Source organism: Dermacentor andersoni, chromosome 5 (assembly GCF_023375885.2).
Source record: "Dermacentor andersoni chromosome 5, qqDerAnde1_hic_scaffold, whole genome shotgun sequence".
In the NCBI taxonomy this organism is placed as follows: Eukaryota; Metazoa; Arthropoda; class Arachnida; order Ixodida; family Ixodidae; genus Dermacentor; species Dermacentor andersoni.
Window position 1 is genome coordinate 145,360,107 of NC_092818.1, and position 16,312 is coordinate 145,376,418.

Below are 16,312 nucleotides of genomic sequence, written 5' to 3' on the forward strand. Positions count from 1 at the left end.
CTAAAAAAAGAAAGAAAGGATCAGTATACTGAGTGCGTCCTTTGGTGCGTTCGAATGCGATATTATCAAATGTACATAGTTTTACTATTTGCTGATGATCACACAAACGCACACACGCACGCACACACATATTTCAGCGAAGGCTGTAAGAATACGCACACACACACTGAACATTTGTCCAGTCGCACTGTAGTACAGCAAAAAAACAGGCTATTAAGGTCCATAGAAAATCACATGACTATGGCTGATCGTGACTGCTAATTCGCCATTTACTCTCAGATCGCGCAGGAGCTTCACGATGACATAGTGGCCACCGCGCCGGATGACAGCGCTGACGCGAAAGCGATCGTTTCGGCGAATAAGCTCAACACGATGCTGAGCGATGCACTATTAACTCTGGCTTTCAAGACTGTGACTGACACAGCAGACGTAAGGGTGAGTAGCCTCCAAACCACGCGCACGCGGTATTTAATCGTGCGGTCGTCGCTGTATCTATCCGAGTCTGCCACGAGGTACCTTGGGCCTTCAATTGGCACCGCAACGATGTCGTCGCCTTCAATAGGTATTGAATGCGCTAGAAAGAGTGTAGAATCGAAGTGTCCAAGGAACGTCGGAGGAAAGAATAATTCATCTAATCCTTTGTTTTTTCACTTTTATTCAGTTTATTTATTTCTTATGCAAGAAAGAGGAGGAAGAGCTAAAGGCCATGCCAGGGACGCAGGTCGCGAAGAGCCTTAAAACCGTCAGTCTTCGTCTCTGTCTCAACAATACTTCAGAAATATAAAATGGCCACAAAAGCATAGATACCTAAATATTAATCACTTAAGTGCTAAGGTCGAGTTGTACTCGTCAAAGCCGTTTGTACCAATATGGCACAAGACGAGCCATGCTTGTCGAGGCCGCAGATTCTTCTCCGTTGCCTGCCGGTGCCTCGCTCGTCAAATCAGTTCACGTGGCGCAATTGAGTTTCAGCCCCTGAACATAGCCTTCTATAATTTCGATTCGTTGCATCATCTGCTAAGATAATAACGCTTGAACCTTACACGTGCACTGAGCAAGAGTATTCGTCTTTCATTAATGTTGGAGCCGAAGGCAGGCCCTGAAGACAATATAGTTCAGTAAAGGCGTTTGCACGACCCACCACCTTTCTATCTTACTCACCTCCATATTGCTCTTTTCTCTTCCACAGTGCGAAAACTTTACGGTGATTCACGCGAAATAAGTGCATGTTTCAGTACCGCATTGCTTACAGGTTCTGGAGCTGTTCTCACGAAGCCTGGAACGCTTTTCGTCTTCGTACTTCGACGACAAGGAGAAGACAGATGCTGCTGACTGTACACCGATCATGCAGCAGTGGTCCCGCTACCAAGTGTACAACACGGAACCGCTGGCCAACGCGTTCGAGTGCTGGCAGCTCCTGGCGGGGGCCAACGCAGAGGAGCTTTCTGCAGCAAGGCAGTGCGGCAACGACCTCGCCCTCGCTATCCAGGTATACAGGGCGTCCCAGCAAACTTTACCCAGAATTTAAAAATGTGTGAATGCCACGTAGGTGGACAGAACCAAGGCGACGTTGTTGCCGTCGCTTGGAGATACCCAAATTATTTTTTCATTCCGCCTAATTAGTCTTCATTGATTAATCAACTTCTCAAATATTATAATTAGATTGAAAGTTTCAATGAGAAAATTGTAGAGCAATACAAAAAACTCCCGGTACAGCTTTCTGTTGCTCAATACGTGCCACATAAAAGAGTTTTTCGGAGCGTGAAAGAAGCCCGCGAATACACGCAAAGTGCTTCGACCGGCCAGTCGCGCGCGGCAATTTTGCGTGCGTTTGCGGACTTCTTTCACGCTCGGAAAAACACTTTTATGTAGCACATATTGCGCAACAGAAAGCTGTACTGGAAGTTTTTCATGTCGCTCTACAATTTTCTCATTGATACTTTTCATCTCATTACGATATTTGAGAAGTTGATTGATTAATTAAGACTAATTATCTCATTAGGCAAAATGAAAAAAATAATTTGAGCATCTCCAAACGACGGCAAACAACATTACCCTGGTTCTTTCCAACTAAGCAGCAATCGCATATTTTTAAACTCTGGCTAAAGTAAGCTGCAGGACACCCTGTATATAGTTATGCACAGGGACACGTAGTGCCCTGTGATCATCATCGTAGCGATGATGATGATGATGACACGTAGTGCGCCAAAGCGCGTATACGTACTGCTCGCATCCGGTATTTCCAACTAGTGGCGAAGAATGTTTGCTAAGGTGCATTCCCATCGCGCAGCCCTTCTCGCCTCTGCTTCGGTCGGTAATGGTCGTCCTCCAGAGCACTGGGGAACATAGCGCATTCGCACTAGCATGGTAGTTATTATAATTGCGGGTAAAACATCGTGCAAATCAGGTTACTACACGAAATAAACAGTCAGCAGACGGCTTTTAGACCACACGGAAGGCGGGAAGGAGTGGATCTGGTGATCAGGTGTACTCGTGAGGACATCTGTTGGAGTTTCCAATCTCGAAGCAGAGGGACACTGGTACCGTGAACATTAGTTCACCACATCATGGGCAAGTGCATTCCGCGGGATTCTGAGCAGCTACCAACCATGCTACTTGTTAAGGATGTTAGCCGATTAGGGACAAACCAACGTCAACCTTGCATGAGGGGGGTAGAAGGCAGCAAAAGTACCCTTAGGGGCGCTTTTTACGTGATCAAGGGTGCTTTTGGTCTGTCGTATGATTTTCGCTCTGTCCGGCTCACACCCTTGTAAGTTTTAAGAGTAAAAATGTTAACGCTTACGCTAAATTCAAGCACTCTGTAGAAGGGCGACTGCATGGGAATGCGAGTGTTCCTTCGAACGCTGACGTAACCCTTTTTACTATTCAGGTTCTTAAATGCAGGGCTTTTGAATATATAAGGCGCGCAATACAAGAACGCCGCGGGAAATGGCGCCACTGTCACTCCGAATCTCCATTGACGTAAAGTTTCGAAAGAGAAAGAAATATCACATAGGCCTTCTGATCTTTGGGAGAGCGTCAGTCAGCACTCGTACTTGGCGGCCTAGGCACCGCCCCGCTTACTCATGGCAAATACTGCGCGTATACGTCCGGAGCAATAGCTATACAACCGAAGAACGCCTCGATTGTTATGAAACTAGTGAGCACCTGATTCACATATGTATACAAACACGAATTAGAATTCTTGTTGCACTCGTATAAAGTGCTCGTCCCAAGCTGAACATTCAGATCAGGTCTGTACCATGGCTCTATCACTCCAGCATAGAGTTTACTACGTAAACAGAGCAATAAATGGCGACAGTTGGCTTATTTTTATTAAGAACGCGCAGACTTAAAAGCACTACGCGAAGAAACAAAACGGAAACGCAAGTTGACAGGGCAATTTAGTACGTAAATTATTAGAGGGAACTCTGACGATGTACGATCGTTCAGCTATCATGGGAATGATGGTTTGTACATGGATTATAGTGCTAACATTCGTGCTTGTGGCTTCAAACGTTCTCGTGACGGTACTTATCGCACTTTATCTTTCTAAATTTCCACGCACTCAATTTTCCTAACACGGTAAGTATCTGCGGACACGCGCAGTCATTGCGAATTGCTGCATTTCATAACTGTGTATGTTGTTGAAAATGATCGATTTTCCAAGCCACAAAGCCGTTTGAAGCCAGAAGGACGAAGTTTGGTCAAATCCTCGTGCGTGCTGCTTATCATTACGTGGAATATTGCCATATTGGCTGAATCGCCATTCTTGCAACTGCCGCGAGCTGCCGTAGAAACTATAGCGCTGGAGTTCTCAGTTATTTCAGCAGGAAACTGCATGCGTTTCGGTTTCTCACGTGTTACACAAAGTCGGAGTCGTGCTTGCTTTTGCGAGTTATGCTGTCCGTTTGCACGAGCAAAGGGCTGCCACGATATCGTGCACGTGGAACGCACTCGCGCGTCCGGTACGCCAAGAGGAAATTGGCAGTGGCTTAGCTCGGCTATGCCAGGATATACGTAGCGAAAGAGCCTTGGTTAATCTTGATTGCAAGTCCAGGTTAGTCTGGTTATCGAGCTATGTTGCGGCGTTTAGCCAGTCTTTCGGCGCACTGTTCGTCTGTTTCCTGGGCGATTCGTATCCTCTTCATCTCGTTCCGATGTCGATTCCAGGCCTCCTCCTGCTTATCAGAATTGTCGCCGTCCATACTGCCGCCTCAATTGTGGTTGCGGCGCACGCGAGCTCTCCTTTTCAATCCTCCGACATGTTATCAGGCATGCGACGCAGCTGAAGAAGCGAGCGGAGGCGAACGCAACGACGAGGAACGCGGTGTGACGTCATGTGCCTCTCCGGAGCACGGCCACAACAAAAGCGCAAGTTCGCGGCTAGTAAAGCTTTCGCTTTAAAAACGTCCAGAGGAGACAAACCCGGACATCGTGTGCTTTGTCAGTGTCACCAGGGGCTGCGACTACACGCGTTCCACTACGCAGCAACGCGCGCTTGTCAGTGACAGCTCCTTCGTCCCCCTTCTCGCTCCGTTCGATTTTAGCGCGCATGAAAGTACGACAGCATGCGGCAGTGCAGAAGCACGAGCGACAGTAATTTCGAGGGGCCGCTCTCCACGACAATCCAGTTTTCTCCGACGCAAACTCGGTATCGCTCGTCAGCAGCAGAAGTGCAAATGCTCCTCACATGTACCATCCTTAGCACCGCCGATACACACACACACACATGTGCTTACGTGCGAATAGGCGGATATATATATATATATATATATTCGCCAACCATGCCATGGCGCACGTGTATCGGCCAGGTGCAATAGTGCATAGTTCCGGCCGATGCATACCGGTTATTACGCACGAAAAAATAGTACAACTCACGTGAACGCGCCATTTTCGAACAACAATGATGCAGGGCTCTTGTGACAATACCGGCGGAGGATCGACCACATATATACCTACTGGAACTGGGTGGAAGTTCCCCCAAAATCCATGGTGACGTGGCCGCTCCTCCTAAGTTGGACCCAGTATCCCGATTCCGGCTTGGGCTATCTGCATGGGAGTTCGAGCAGAGCATATATTGCCCCATCTCCACCAGGGCGATTCCAGAGAAGTCAAACTCCAGCGCCGCCATTTTAGCGATTCTGTCACTAGATTTAGCGACGTTTTGGTTTGTTTAGCGATTTTCTATTTAGAGACGCGATAGAACAACTGGCGATATTTTAGGGACTTCGAAGAAAGTTGCTTACAAAATGACTGCTTATCGAACGCGCTTTGTTACTGAAAAGATTTTAAAAAATCGGCCGATCGAAATTGGCTCTACGGCGCGTGGTCTTTGCGACCATGATGAAGCAACGGTGGTCTGTGCTCGCAAAGACACACTGCGGTTAATTGCTCCGGACTCACAAAAGGCACCTTTTCTTGTCTATTCTATATAAAAGCCATTACAATAGGCCTTAATGCTGCGGCCGGTGCTGCAGTTTCACTGTAGGTGCATTCGATTGGTGTACCTCCGCAAGCGGAGCAGTAAATTCAGTCACCAAAACGTGCTAAAGAAATTTTATGGCTAGATTTAGAACGCAGCAGGTGAGTAGGACACGGTGACCGTATAAAGGCGCACATATCGGAACAGCTGGTCTCATTCACGCTGATACGAACGTACCTCACGTCTTCGACGTAGATCAAGGGACGGCAACGAGGTACCTGACCTGTACAAGGGTAACGTAATTGTCATTGCCGTGTTAACACCATGACCAAGATCGTTTCGCATAATTTAGCTCTCTTTTCACGCGCGCTGGAAACTAGAACATTTGCAACTTGGACCAAATGCATCGTTGTGCTAGGAAAATCCTGAACCGTGTTCTTCTTAACCCTGCTGGAAGAAATGTAATCCTAAAATCTGAAAGTAAAGGCAAGATTAGTGTTCCTGTATATGCTCCCGCTGCGGGAGCATATACAGGAACACTAGGCAAGATTTCAGCTCAGCGACACGCTCGGAAAAAGTTTGCAACACTGACTCCTGCATCACTCTCCTATACCACGATAGTGAGCTAGATAGATATCTAGCGCACTGCACTACCAACCCTATTTACCTCACTGTACAATACCACCTAAAGGTGCCCCACCCTGACAACCCACTTCCCATTCCCTTCCGATAGGGCACGAATATAGGCCATAGCGGAAGTACCCTTCAAAACAACGTAATAACAATGTTGTTTTCAAATAAACAAACGCATCACTCGTGAGAACTGACATGCTACTGTTTTCTTATTCGTTTTCAGGCCATAAAAGAACTGGATCTTTTCTTAAACCGCGAACGGCATGGTCCGCTTGGCGACCCGCGATCGCTTCCTGCAGTATTAGCGAATGCAGGGTCGAACAAGGATTCTGAAGTACGGCGACAGTGCGGTGGCCCAAGAAGCGAGGCGGATGCAGAAAAGGTATAAGCTTGCTTGCTATCCTCGAGCGTCTAGCCCATAGTGGGGACATATGTGGTCAGTCTCAAGGAACTTCACAACATTCTCAGCGGAAGCGCCTGTAACTCATAAAGAAAAATAATTATACGAGACAATCTGGCGGGGAGGGGGGTACTCTGTAAGAGTCCATCTAGTGGACTATTTCGGCCGCTGCTGATTGGCTAGGGCCACTCGTCTCATCGCTTGCACAGCTGCATGCAATAAGCAGCGGCCGAAATGGACAGTCCACTAGGTGGACTCTTAAAGAATACCCCCCCCCCCCCCCCCCTGAAATATGAACTGGACAATGCGCACAGTATACATAGCCCGAATTAATGTTCAGTTTTGTAGTACAGACATACAGTCAGTGAAATTATGCCATAAGCTTGTAGGGTGGTTCATTAATTTATCTGACTACAGCCGATCATATTAGGATAATCGGGATTTTTCAACGTATGGTGGAGTGAACAGGTGCTTACCAAGCGACTCCTCATCGCAGACGTTGTCGATGAGCATAACTGAAGCGCAGTCACACCAGTATGGTAGCGCTAAGCTACGCTCGTCAGTAGTGAACGTGTATGGCGTATATGCTCCTAATGCTGTTTAGCATTGCTTTATTGTAATGCTGTATTAGTAAGCTGGTGCATTAAGCCGCCCCTGTATAGAGTAACGCTCCTGCAGAGTAAGAGGCTGGCATAGAGACGTGCTTGTAGAACGGACGTCCTGCACTCTGTGGGAGCTTGCGGGCTCGTAACGCACTCGCGCACTCACTCGGACTGTGCCACCCTGTCCGACAGAGTGACAACGCAGGTGCTTGAGATTTCTTGCCCATGCAAAGACAGACATCGAGTTCCGATGCCTAATACAGGTCGGCTGCCTATACGCGAGCAGTAAATAGAGTCGCTATGCAACTGCGGAACCACATGCCGAAATGCACAATTGCTAGCCCGGTGACAACAAAACAAGCGAGAGGTTTAAGAACGGCAGCAAATGGGAAGGAGCGTTCTACCTATCGCCGATTAACACTGGCATCAGCAGCGGAAAACTATGAATGCAATCCGGTACTGTGGGGCGAGGGGAAAAAGCATGCGATTTAGATCGTAACCTGATGGTACGCAACGAGAAATGCTGCATATGTCGGGAATTTGTGGTGCGGAGTCGATTAATGAGATGCATATGGTGGGAAAGTCCATGTAGCATATGCACCAGGTAAAAAGAAGCCAGACTCAAACGCATAAAGGCAACGCACCAATACGATGGACGCAGCTGCGAACCATTTCTGCTAACGCCGAGAGGGCAGACGCGCTCCGCGAGCCTGTATTGTGAATGTTGATGCTAACGACTTCAAAGTGCATTACTATTCATCGTAATGATGGGCATATTAGGCAGCAACAAAGTTAGAACGACACTATATAAAGACAATATTGCATTGAAATGGCTCCGCGTAGTGCAAGAGTCCATACGGGATAGGAGTCGGTTTGCTTTCTTGGGCTTGAAATCGTTGTCAAACTGAGAAAAACGCAGAAAAAGGTGCGGCCACTATACCGTGTAACCATAAAATCACGTAGTGTTAAGTGTTACCTAAACGTATTATGACGGAACACCTGGTATTATCGTTTGCAGAATACCGGGTTCCCGCATATAGGTGAAAGGCAGTAAAAACGCTACTAGCCATACCTTGTGATGCGGAAGTTAAGAACAGAGCACACACAGCTAATACTAATATGACCTACGATATTCTACTTACCTGCTGGTTTAAAGCGTCGCTATCGCTAAGAAACGGCAACCCGAACCAAGTATGGTGGCTACCCAAAGTTCAACAGACGCTGTGGTCCGTCGGGCCCGCAATACCGCCATGACCATTGGAGCCCTTAACTAAGAGTCCCACCCTTTAACCTTGCAATACCATACTTTCTCTCCCTCTCTCGCTAGCGACAGAATAACCAACACGCAGGGCTTTAATAATTTGCTTTCGACGAGAACACTCACAACAAAGTTTTGTCAAGCAGGTTGTAGTTGGAAAAGGAGTCACAAGATGTCGCTGCCAGCGCTTCTACTGCAGTCCAGGGCTCCCACAGCCCAGTAATCAGTAAACGGTAATACGTTTATGAGTAAGCTATATCTCCATCACGTCCGCTACATGTACAGTGGCGTAACCATATTTTTTTTTCTTTTTTCTTTTTCTTGGTGCGGGCACGTACTTGCCCAGGGATGGGGGATCACGCACGTGGTCGGTGTTCCCCCTTCCTGGCTGCTATGTACCGTCTGGTGCTTAATTTCCCATTCGTGCTTCCGCCCACAGAGTCAAAGAGAACAGCGATGCATCGTGGACGGAATGATCGGAGTGATTCAAGGGCTGACAGACGGAGTGCTCGGGTACGTGGCTGACTGCGAGGCATCCGAGGCATCTGAAGCATTGCGAGACATCGCCTCCGCGCTAAGGATCGAACACGTGATTATGCCCACATAGATATGAGCTTACAATCGCTCTCAGTATTCATGCGGAACGCTCCGGGTCGCAAGTGACATGGCCCCTCGATTGATAAGCCGCATAGCTTGACGTCATGAGAATGCGAGAGCGTTGCTGTCACTGCACGTGCAGACCCTTCCCCCCCCCTCAAAAAATAATAATAAAACACGCATACAACCTACTTACGACCTACCCGATTTTTGACCAATCCCCCAGAGTGGGTACGTGCCGGTAGGTCACAAAGATCTACATCTACTACGTACTTCTACGTTCTTCTCAAGTGCTTACGTGTTATTATGATATCTCCAGCGGCATCCAGAAACATTCAAAAGGTAAGCGCACTGATGGTGAACCACTGCACAATGATGACCACGCCTACATCTGCGCAACACGCTAGGAGCTCATAGTACAGGGATATCATTCTCGACGTCGTCAAATTCTGCCATAGTGTCGGATTTGCCATCTTCTCAGCTATGAGTGGCCCAGAGGCCTACTATATATAGGGGCCCTCTGATTAGGCGATTCGACAATATGGCAGAATCTGATGATGTGAGGAATACTAGTACCATTGATCCAAATTTGAGCCTCGATTCCTTCACCTTGGCGCTCGCGGAAGGAATCTTCGATGTGCAGAAAAATATTTTTGGAAGGGCTCATAAAGTAGTAACCACATTATGATTTCAACTACGCACACGCACAAATGCACTGCACTGTGTAAGTTAGCAGAGCGAGGATGCATTGTAGTTCATAAGGACAATTAATCGGAACAACTTTGAGAAATGTAAAACCTTTTACATACGCTTGCATGACAGCATAACAGGTCAGACGTAATCCGTCACTCAAAAACAAAGGGCGTCTGGCACAGTAGCAATTCAGCTCATAATATATAAGTAGAATGCAGAAACATTCTAAAGGAGGAATTAGCAGTACTTCGCGATTGCACTCTAAGAACAGTTTACACCCTTTGGAGTGCCCCTTCTGCCACACAACAATAATCGTCACCTGCCTTGATGAGTTTCCTTTCTTTAACGCTACGAGCCCGGTACTTTCCAGTAACGAACGGCATGCGCGTTATCAGCATGATAGCATTTCCTGTCGGCGATGCTGTGTGTAAACCAATTTATGGACTGTAACCACTGCATGTGAGAATGCTTACGTTGGACCAATGCAGTACCTGAGGCAGCAGCTTTTTATTTAGCTTTTGCCATCGCTTATTAGAGGGATCTTGATTACGCCATCCAAACAACTCGTATAAAGGTTTGTGTTTAGTATACCAGCAGTGAAATACTGAATGCAGCTGCAGTTCTTTGTATACTAGCGAGATGAATCCCACTGCTCATCGTTCTGTCGCATGTTGTTCTGCAGTCACACATGGTGGCTCTATTTGGTGGCATGAGTTCTAGGCTCATTTTCACATGGGCCTTTTGATGAAGCGAAATCTGCCTCTTCAACAGTCAGTTAAGTGAAAAGCCACCACTGGACCAATAGCTCAAAGACCAATTCCTGCATGCTTTTCGCCAATCGGGTAGTGTGCGGAAACTACGCATGATAGATCACTTCAGCTACACCAATAATCACACAGCTGAACCTGCTACATGTAGTTAAGTCATTGATATAGGCAGAGGAAGATGTTGCACGTATGCAACAGTTACTTATCCCTTGAAATGTGAATGACCCAAACCTTCGCGAGCATATTGGTTGCAACCATACGGCAGCACAAGTGGGAATACTTCTATCACAAGTGAAAACAAGTAGAATAGTGCCACCATCTCAACTGGTTTGTCAAGATTACCTTCCCTGCGAGTTTCTTGTTTATATTGGATAGCTTTCCTATTTTATGAATTAACAGCTTTCACAACATTTACTGTGCTAATGAAGGCACAGTACAGATACCAGTACTGAAGGAGGTATACACAAGTAGAGCAGAGAACTTATGGGGAAGTTCAAAAATATACAGGTAAAACTAAGTCAACCAAACTATTTTCACATTAGAAGATGTACCATCGGCAGTGAATGCACATTCAGAACATGCAATAAGTGCCATGTGTGGAAGATTGAGACGTGTGATGCCGAAAACCTGTTTGCCTTTTGAATATTCACATAAAGAAAAATTCGAGTCTGTACTTCTGTGTCGGAGGGTAGAATATGAAAGGAGAGGTGCAATAGGGATTTTGTATGTAGTAGTCCCTTATGAATGTGCTACTCAAGCTGTGCCAAACATAGCTATCTGTGTGCAAAGCATTGGACAAGGTACCATATGTATGTCTGACACATTAAAAATATTTTCCATTGAACAATCTGAGCTCTAAATGTGAAATGCATGCTGTTTTCAGCTACAAATAGCGCATATATATATTTGACCTGCACCACAAAGAGCTTATCTGAGAAAAAAAATGTGTACACCTTAGTGTTATGTTGCTTTTCATGGTGTCTAAATTTACCTAATACAGTTTTTAATTTACAGGTTGCTTCACATGTTTATAGCTAAAAACCACAGAAAACTACTTGCATTGCGACTGCGGGGTCACAACAAGAGCATTTATGTGGTATCCTTCTTGTCCATTGATATGGCCCTGCACTATAGATGTAAAATGTCACACACCTGCAAAGCTGAGCATCCACCCTTACATTTCAAACGATTTTTCGAATGCTCAGCAGTTATGCTTATAAGCACATCCTGACAGCAAATCTACACCACCTTAATTTTAGCGTGATATAAAGGGATGTTTGTGCATAGCAAAGCTGTTCTAGCATGCGTGCAGGAATACAGCATTGTCTGGTGGCCCTGTATAGTCCAGGCGTAACAGTGAACAACTAGTAGACAAGGCGGCTGATAATACTAAGCTGACCCATATGTAGGAGCATTATATTATCTAACCCACATGCGAAGTTGCTTTCAGTGTACTGAATAATCACAGCTTTGATTTGCCAAGTTACATTACTGCACACACACAGTGCTGAAACAGTCTGTACAATGGTGAGCAATGCACCAAGAAATGAAAGATTACTCGTGATGTGTGGATTTCAATGGTAGATGTGAATGCGTACCCAATTCACCAGTATGTGTGTTTTCTTCTGGAACAATTTTACATTTGGCACAGAGGCTGAGCCATTGCGGCCTATTGACTGCAAATTTCTGTGCTCTCGCAGTGGTAATGGGGGTATCATTCATTTAGCTACCTGAACAGTGAATAGATAATGGAGCACAACAATCTTCCAGTTTTACGCAGAACACCTTGTGCTTTATTCACGAAACTGAACCTAAGGAACTATTTGCTGGTTTGTTATGCAATAAAAAAAATGGCAATGAATGTTTCCTCACTTTTTGTGCGGCCCTATCTTCCGCCATACAAGCCTTCATTTCATTGTCACGTGCATGTTGAAGCGGCTACTAATTAAGAAAGACGAACACAAAACTACAAACTAGATCTACCTTTTCACACCACGAGAGGTCTCTGAACTTACTGCTAAGCTAAGTCACTTGGTAATCTCGGTTTGCTTTTAAATAAGTGCAGGTAGTGGCCAACTGTTTATGTTATGCTATGCATTTCTTCATTTTCCTAAAATGTGGCTGTGCATTAGCTAGCTAGGTTGTTACTGCATAAATACATAAACAACATGCAGCCCATGCCCAACTAACTCAAGTAACCTGAGTAGAGCTTACAATAGTTCATGTCTCATGTGCATCCTGCGTGAGCTTACTTTTTATATGTAGAGCAATCAAAATAGAACACGCATGATGCTGACAGTATCAAAAAGTCTCAAGTCGATCATCCTTGTTTGCTGCCATGGGTAAAGAGGGAGCATGCCTGTCATGGTACTGCTTAAAGGGACACTAAAGCGAAAAATGATTTCTTCTGCATCAGTAAATTACCTCTCTTGGACACCAAAAACACCACTCTTAGCACGGTAAGACTCCTGGTGAATCAGAAAAAGTGGAACAAGGAAAGACGGGTGGCGACGCCTCCATGAAGTCCCTGCTCATGGTCGCTGTGACGTCACGGATTTTGATGGCATCTTCTAGGGCCTACTTAATTATATAGCGGTACAGAGTGACTACATTGTGTTCTAAAGGCACGAAATATTAAACATGGCAAGTTTCGGGAACCTTTGCTCAGCCAACGTGGCCCAAATGCAAAAACATACTTTGGAATCCCTGACGTCACATTGACGTACCCGCATCGGGGTTTCGGCGCGAAATTCGAATACTGATACTTCGACCTTCATTTTCTCATCTAATAATCAAATTATTATTTTGAAATGACTGCCTGCAATGTTCTCAAACAATGCTTTATTAGTCTAAACTGATTTGTTGTTTCGCTTTAGTGTCCCTTTAATTTTGTGCACTTTGGCAATGTTTTGTACATTGTTGAAATGTTAAATTAGGTATGTCTAAGTAGTAAGGTGGCAACAGATTGGCCACCCAGGCTGGCAAGAAAGAATACAATTGTTTGATTTCACGCAAAATAAGTTCTCTTATCAGCAATATAAATTATTTGCTCTCAAATAAATACTCCCTTTGGAAACATCTCATGAGTATATATCTGCATAAGGTCACCACTATACATACATATTGCTTTTATGCCACTCATAATGAATTGTACACTCGCTGCTTAACCTTCAATTCCTTGCTGCATGAAGTTAACCACTTATGCACAACTGTTTTGCACACAGCGAGAACCTCATTCATCGCTGAGCACACCATTTAAGGCTATATCTTGTTTGGAAAGTTTATAAACAGCAAGTATTACATTCTTTCCATGTTTGATGCCTCATCTTTGGTGAGTTTATATATGTAAAAAAAGCAAAGGGCATTTCATGCATCCAAGTGCTTTAAGCACTCTCTTAAAATTGGCAGAGTGAAAAAAAAGAGCATGAGCAAGCGAATGCAAGCATGTCGGCAAGCTGTACTCGGAGCCTCTCTCACATGCGTGCTCAGTGGTAAAGAGGTGTGTCTTGGCGACCTATGCAGCTGTATTTCTAGACAGATGTGCCTGTGTTTCGTATTCTTGCAAGCTGTCACTAGCACTACAGAAACTGCGCCATCACGCCGAACACGAGCATTTCGGACGAATCGCTTTCGGCGACAATATAACTTTCGCGCTACGTACAACGCGTGCTGTTGGATAATTCGAGAGGTTTTGCTCAACCAGCCAAAGCAGCGCGCACTCAAAGTAATCGTCCGAGAATATGCCGCACGTTGCCGACATGATGCGATTGCAATACGTATTTAAAAGGTGGCTCAGATAAGATGCCTGTGCAGTGTTTCAAAGAAGGATGACGGTGCCAGTGCAACACATGTGGCTGCAGAACAGGATGTGGCAGTCTAGAGCCACATTTTCCCCCGTCATGCGAAAGCTTGAAATCACATCTCCAAAAATGTGCCAGTGTTGTCTGCTGCAGTGCCTCCTCTACGTAAAGGAGGCAATGTCTGCTGTCAGAGGTAGTTGCCAACCTTGAACACCTTTGCTCCGCCGAACGGTTGCCAGCTGTCAACAGGCCGCGTCGCCCAATAGGAGTGCGTGTGCGATCCGCTTGTACGGATTAAGCGTGCAGTGGATTTTGCGACACTACCCGCCTTTTGGGTGTCCGTACGCAGGCGGACAAGGCCGGAACGGACGGGCAGATTGACCATGTTTGGGCCCTTACTGGTTCGAACGTAACGCCGAGGCTGTATGTAACTATGTGCTGACGCTGCTCGGGACGCTGTGTTCAGTCTGAGGCAAACGCTGCAGTAGCAGTCGAAGCGATGCGACGAACAGCCTGAATAGCTCGTTACAGGTTTATGACCGACGCCAATGTCACTGATGCCGCCAAGTGGCCGAGACTCCTGAGTAGCGGGAGGCAACGTTTGGCGAATAGTTAAACATATACTTAGAAATATTGTATAATGACCATCTGAGCTCTGAGAATTCTCATGTGAAAGTGTGTCGTGGGCACAGCCGCGTGGCACAATACTTTACAGTATTGGCAGGCTTTAAGTGGGAGTGCTTCCGCACACACCTCATTCAATGAAACATGAGAAACCCCCTATTATATATACTTTCTTTTTTCTGAGGACCGGCAGCTCACACGGGCAGCTCAGAGATGTCTTTTATGATGATTTAACAGGCCCAATCCACATTGCGTCACGGAAACAATCCCTACTGCCTCATCACTGCGAATTTGCTAGCGTTCTGGGGCTACATTAGATGGCACTAGCCAGGCACATATTTCTGGAAAAGTTGCTCACATGTTTTCACACGCACACTTTTCTTGTTAGACTGGTCGTTTTAGGTCGCTTTAGTGGTGCAGTTTACATTTAGCGCCTGGTTCGTTCAGAGCGTGTCGCTACAGTTCAAAGCTCTCGGTGGCGCTCTCACCTTTGAACCTGCGAGTATGGCCGAGATCCAGCAGACTTTTGCTCACGTGAATCATTCTATTTCTCTGTGATCAGCTAACTAAACGATTGGCTCGGGCAGGCTCCCTCCAGCTCTAATCTCAAGAGGGATGCACATCGTTGCGAACCGAGATGGAGCGCGGTATAAAACCCAGTCATAGGCGTTCGGTTCAGCACCATTACAGTCCACCGATAGTAATATCTAAACATAGAACATAGAAATGCGACGCATTTTAGTTTCAATGCAATTTAATCTTTTGCGCACAATTCTTTTTTCCTTATCTGCCTTCAGATTAAATGTTCACTGCACATAACAAAGCAACTAGGGAGAATATTGTGACTAACAGCATTTGAGAACAGAGGAAACCCTCACATTTCGAAAAATCAATGCACGGATACTCACATTTCAACAAAATAAAATAATCGGTTCTAATAACACTCTTGTCCATCATCACTTTCAAATAAAGATGTCCTTTGTCACACTATAGAAGGCTTTAGTGCAAGAATATTGAGACCAGCAAACAAGATTAGCATCAACTAATCAGAAGGGCAATGCAGCTGATGTGTTATCAACAATATTTGAATTGTGCAAGTTGGCAAATTCTACTACTTCTCTACTCCAATTGTTAACTTATTGAAACATGCCTCCTCAGTTGTGACACATTTATATGTAGTGATATCTTTATATAATCTCTATTCGGCTGCAGTTAGGCACATGCAACTAAGGCACATCTCCTGCTGAAGGTGCATACTTTGATAAGTACACGTGACATATGCGTACTATTCATTAATGTATGTGCAACAAAGCTATGAAGTGGCCTTTGTTCATAAACTGGTGCACAAATGCTAAAAACTGCAGGAGCACTTATCAAATAAGAACCTCATGACTGCACTGCACACCATTTTTGTACACATGAACTCTAGTCTGAATGGATTTCTTCAAATACACTTTCTTACACTGTGCAGTGAAGTACACAAACGAAAAAGTGAATATAAAGAAATTGGGTC

General features: G+C 45.5%; 1 protein-coding gene across 2 annotated transcripts; it reads left to right on the forward strand.

Moving 5' to 3' along the window:
• Positions 1-268: 268 nt before the first annotated feature.
• On the forward strand, positions 269-15,826 carry LOC126531364 (uncharacterized). 2 transcript variants are annotated; one of them, XM_050178865.3, is made up of 4 exons: positions 269-435; positions 1,253-1,489; positions 6,282-6,440; positions 8,758-15,826. In XM_050178865.3, the coding sequence occupies exons 1-4, from the start codon at positions 373-375 to the stop codon at positions 8,923-8,925; spliced, it is 627 nt and encodes a 208-aa protein (XP_050034822.2). In that variant the 5' UTR covers positions 269-372; the 3' UTR covers positions 8,926-15,826. The 2 variants fall into 2 exon arrangements, 1 of the variants encoding a protein (XP_050034822.2); XR_008612659.2 differs by lacking the exons at positions 269-435; positions 1,253-1,489 and adding an exon at positions 5,462-5,718.
• The last annotated feature ends 486 nt before the right edge of the window (positions 15,827-16,312 follow it).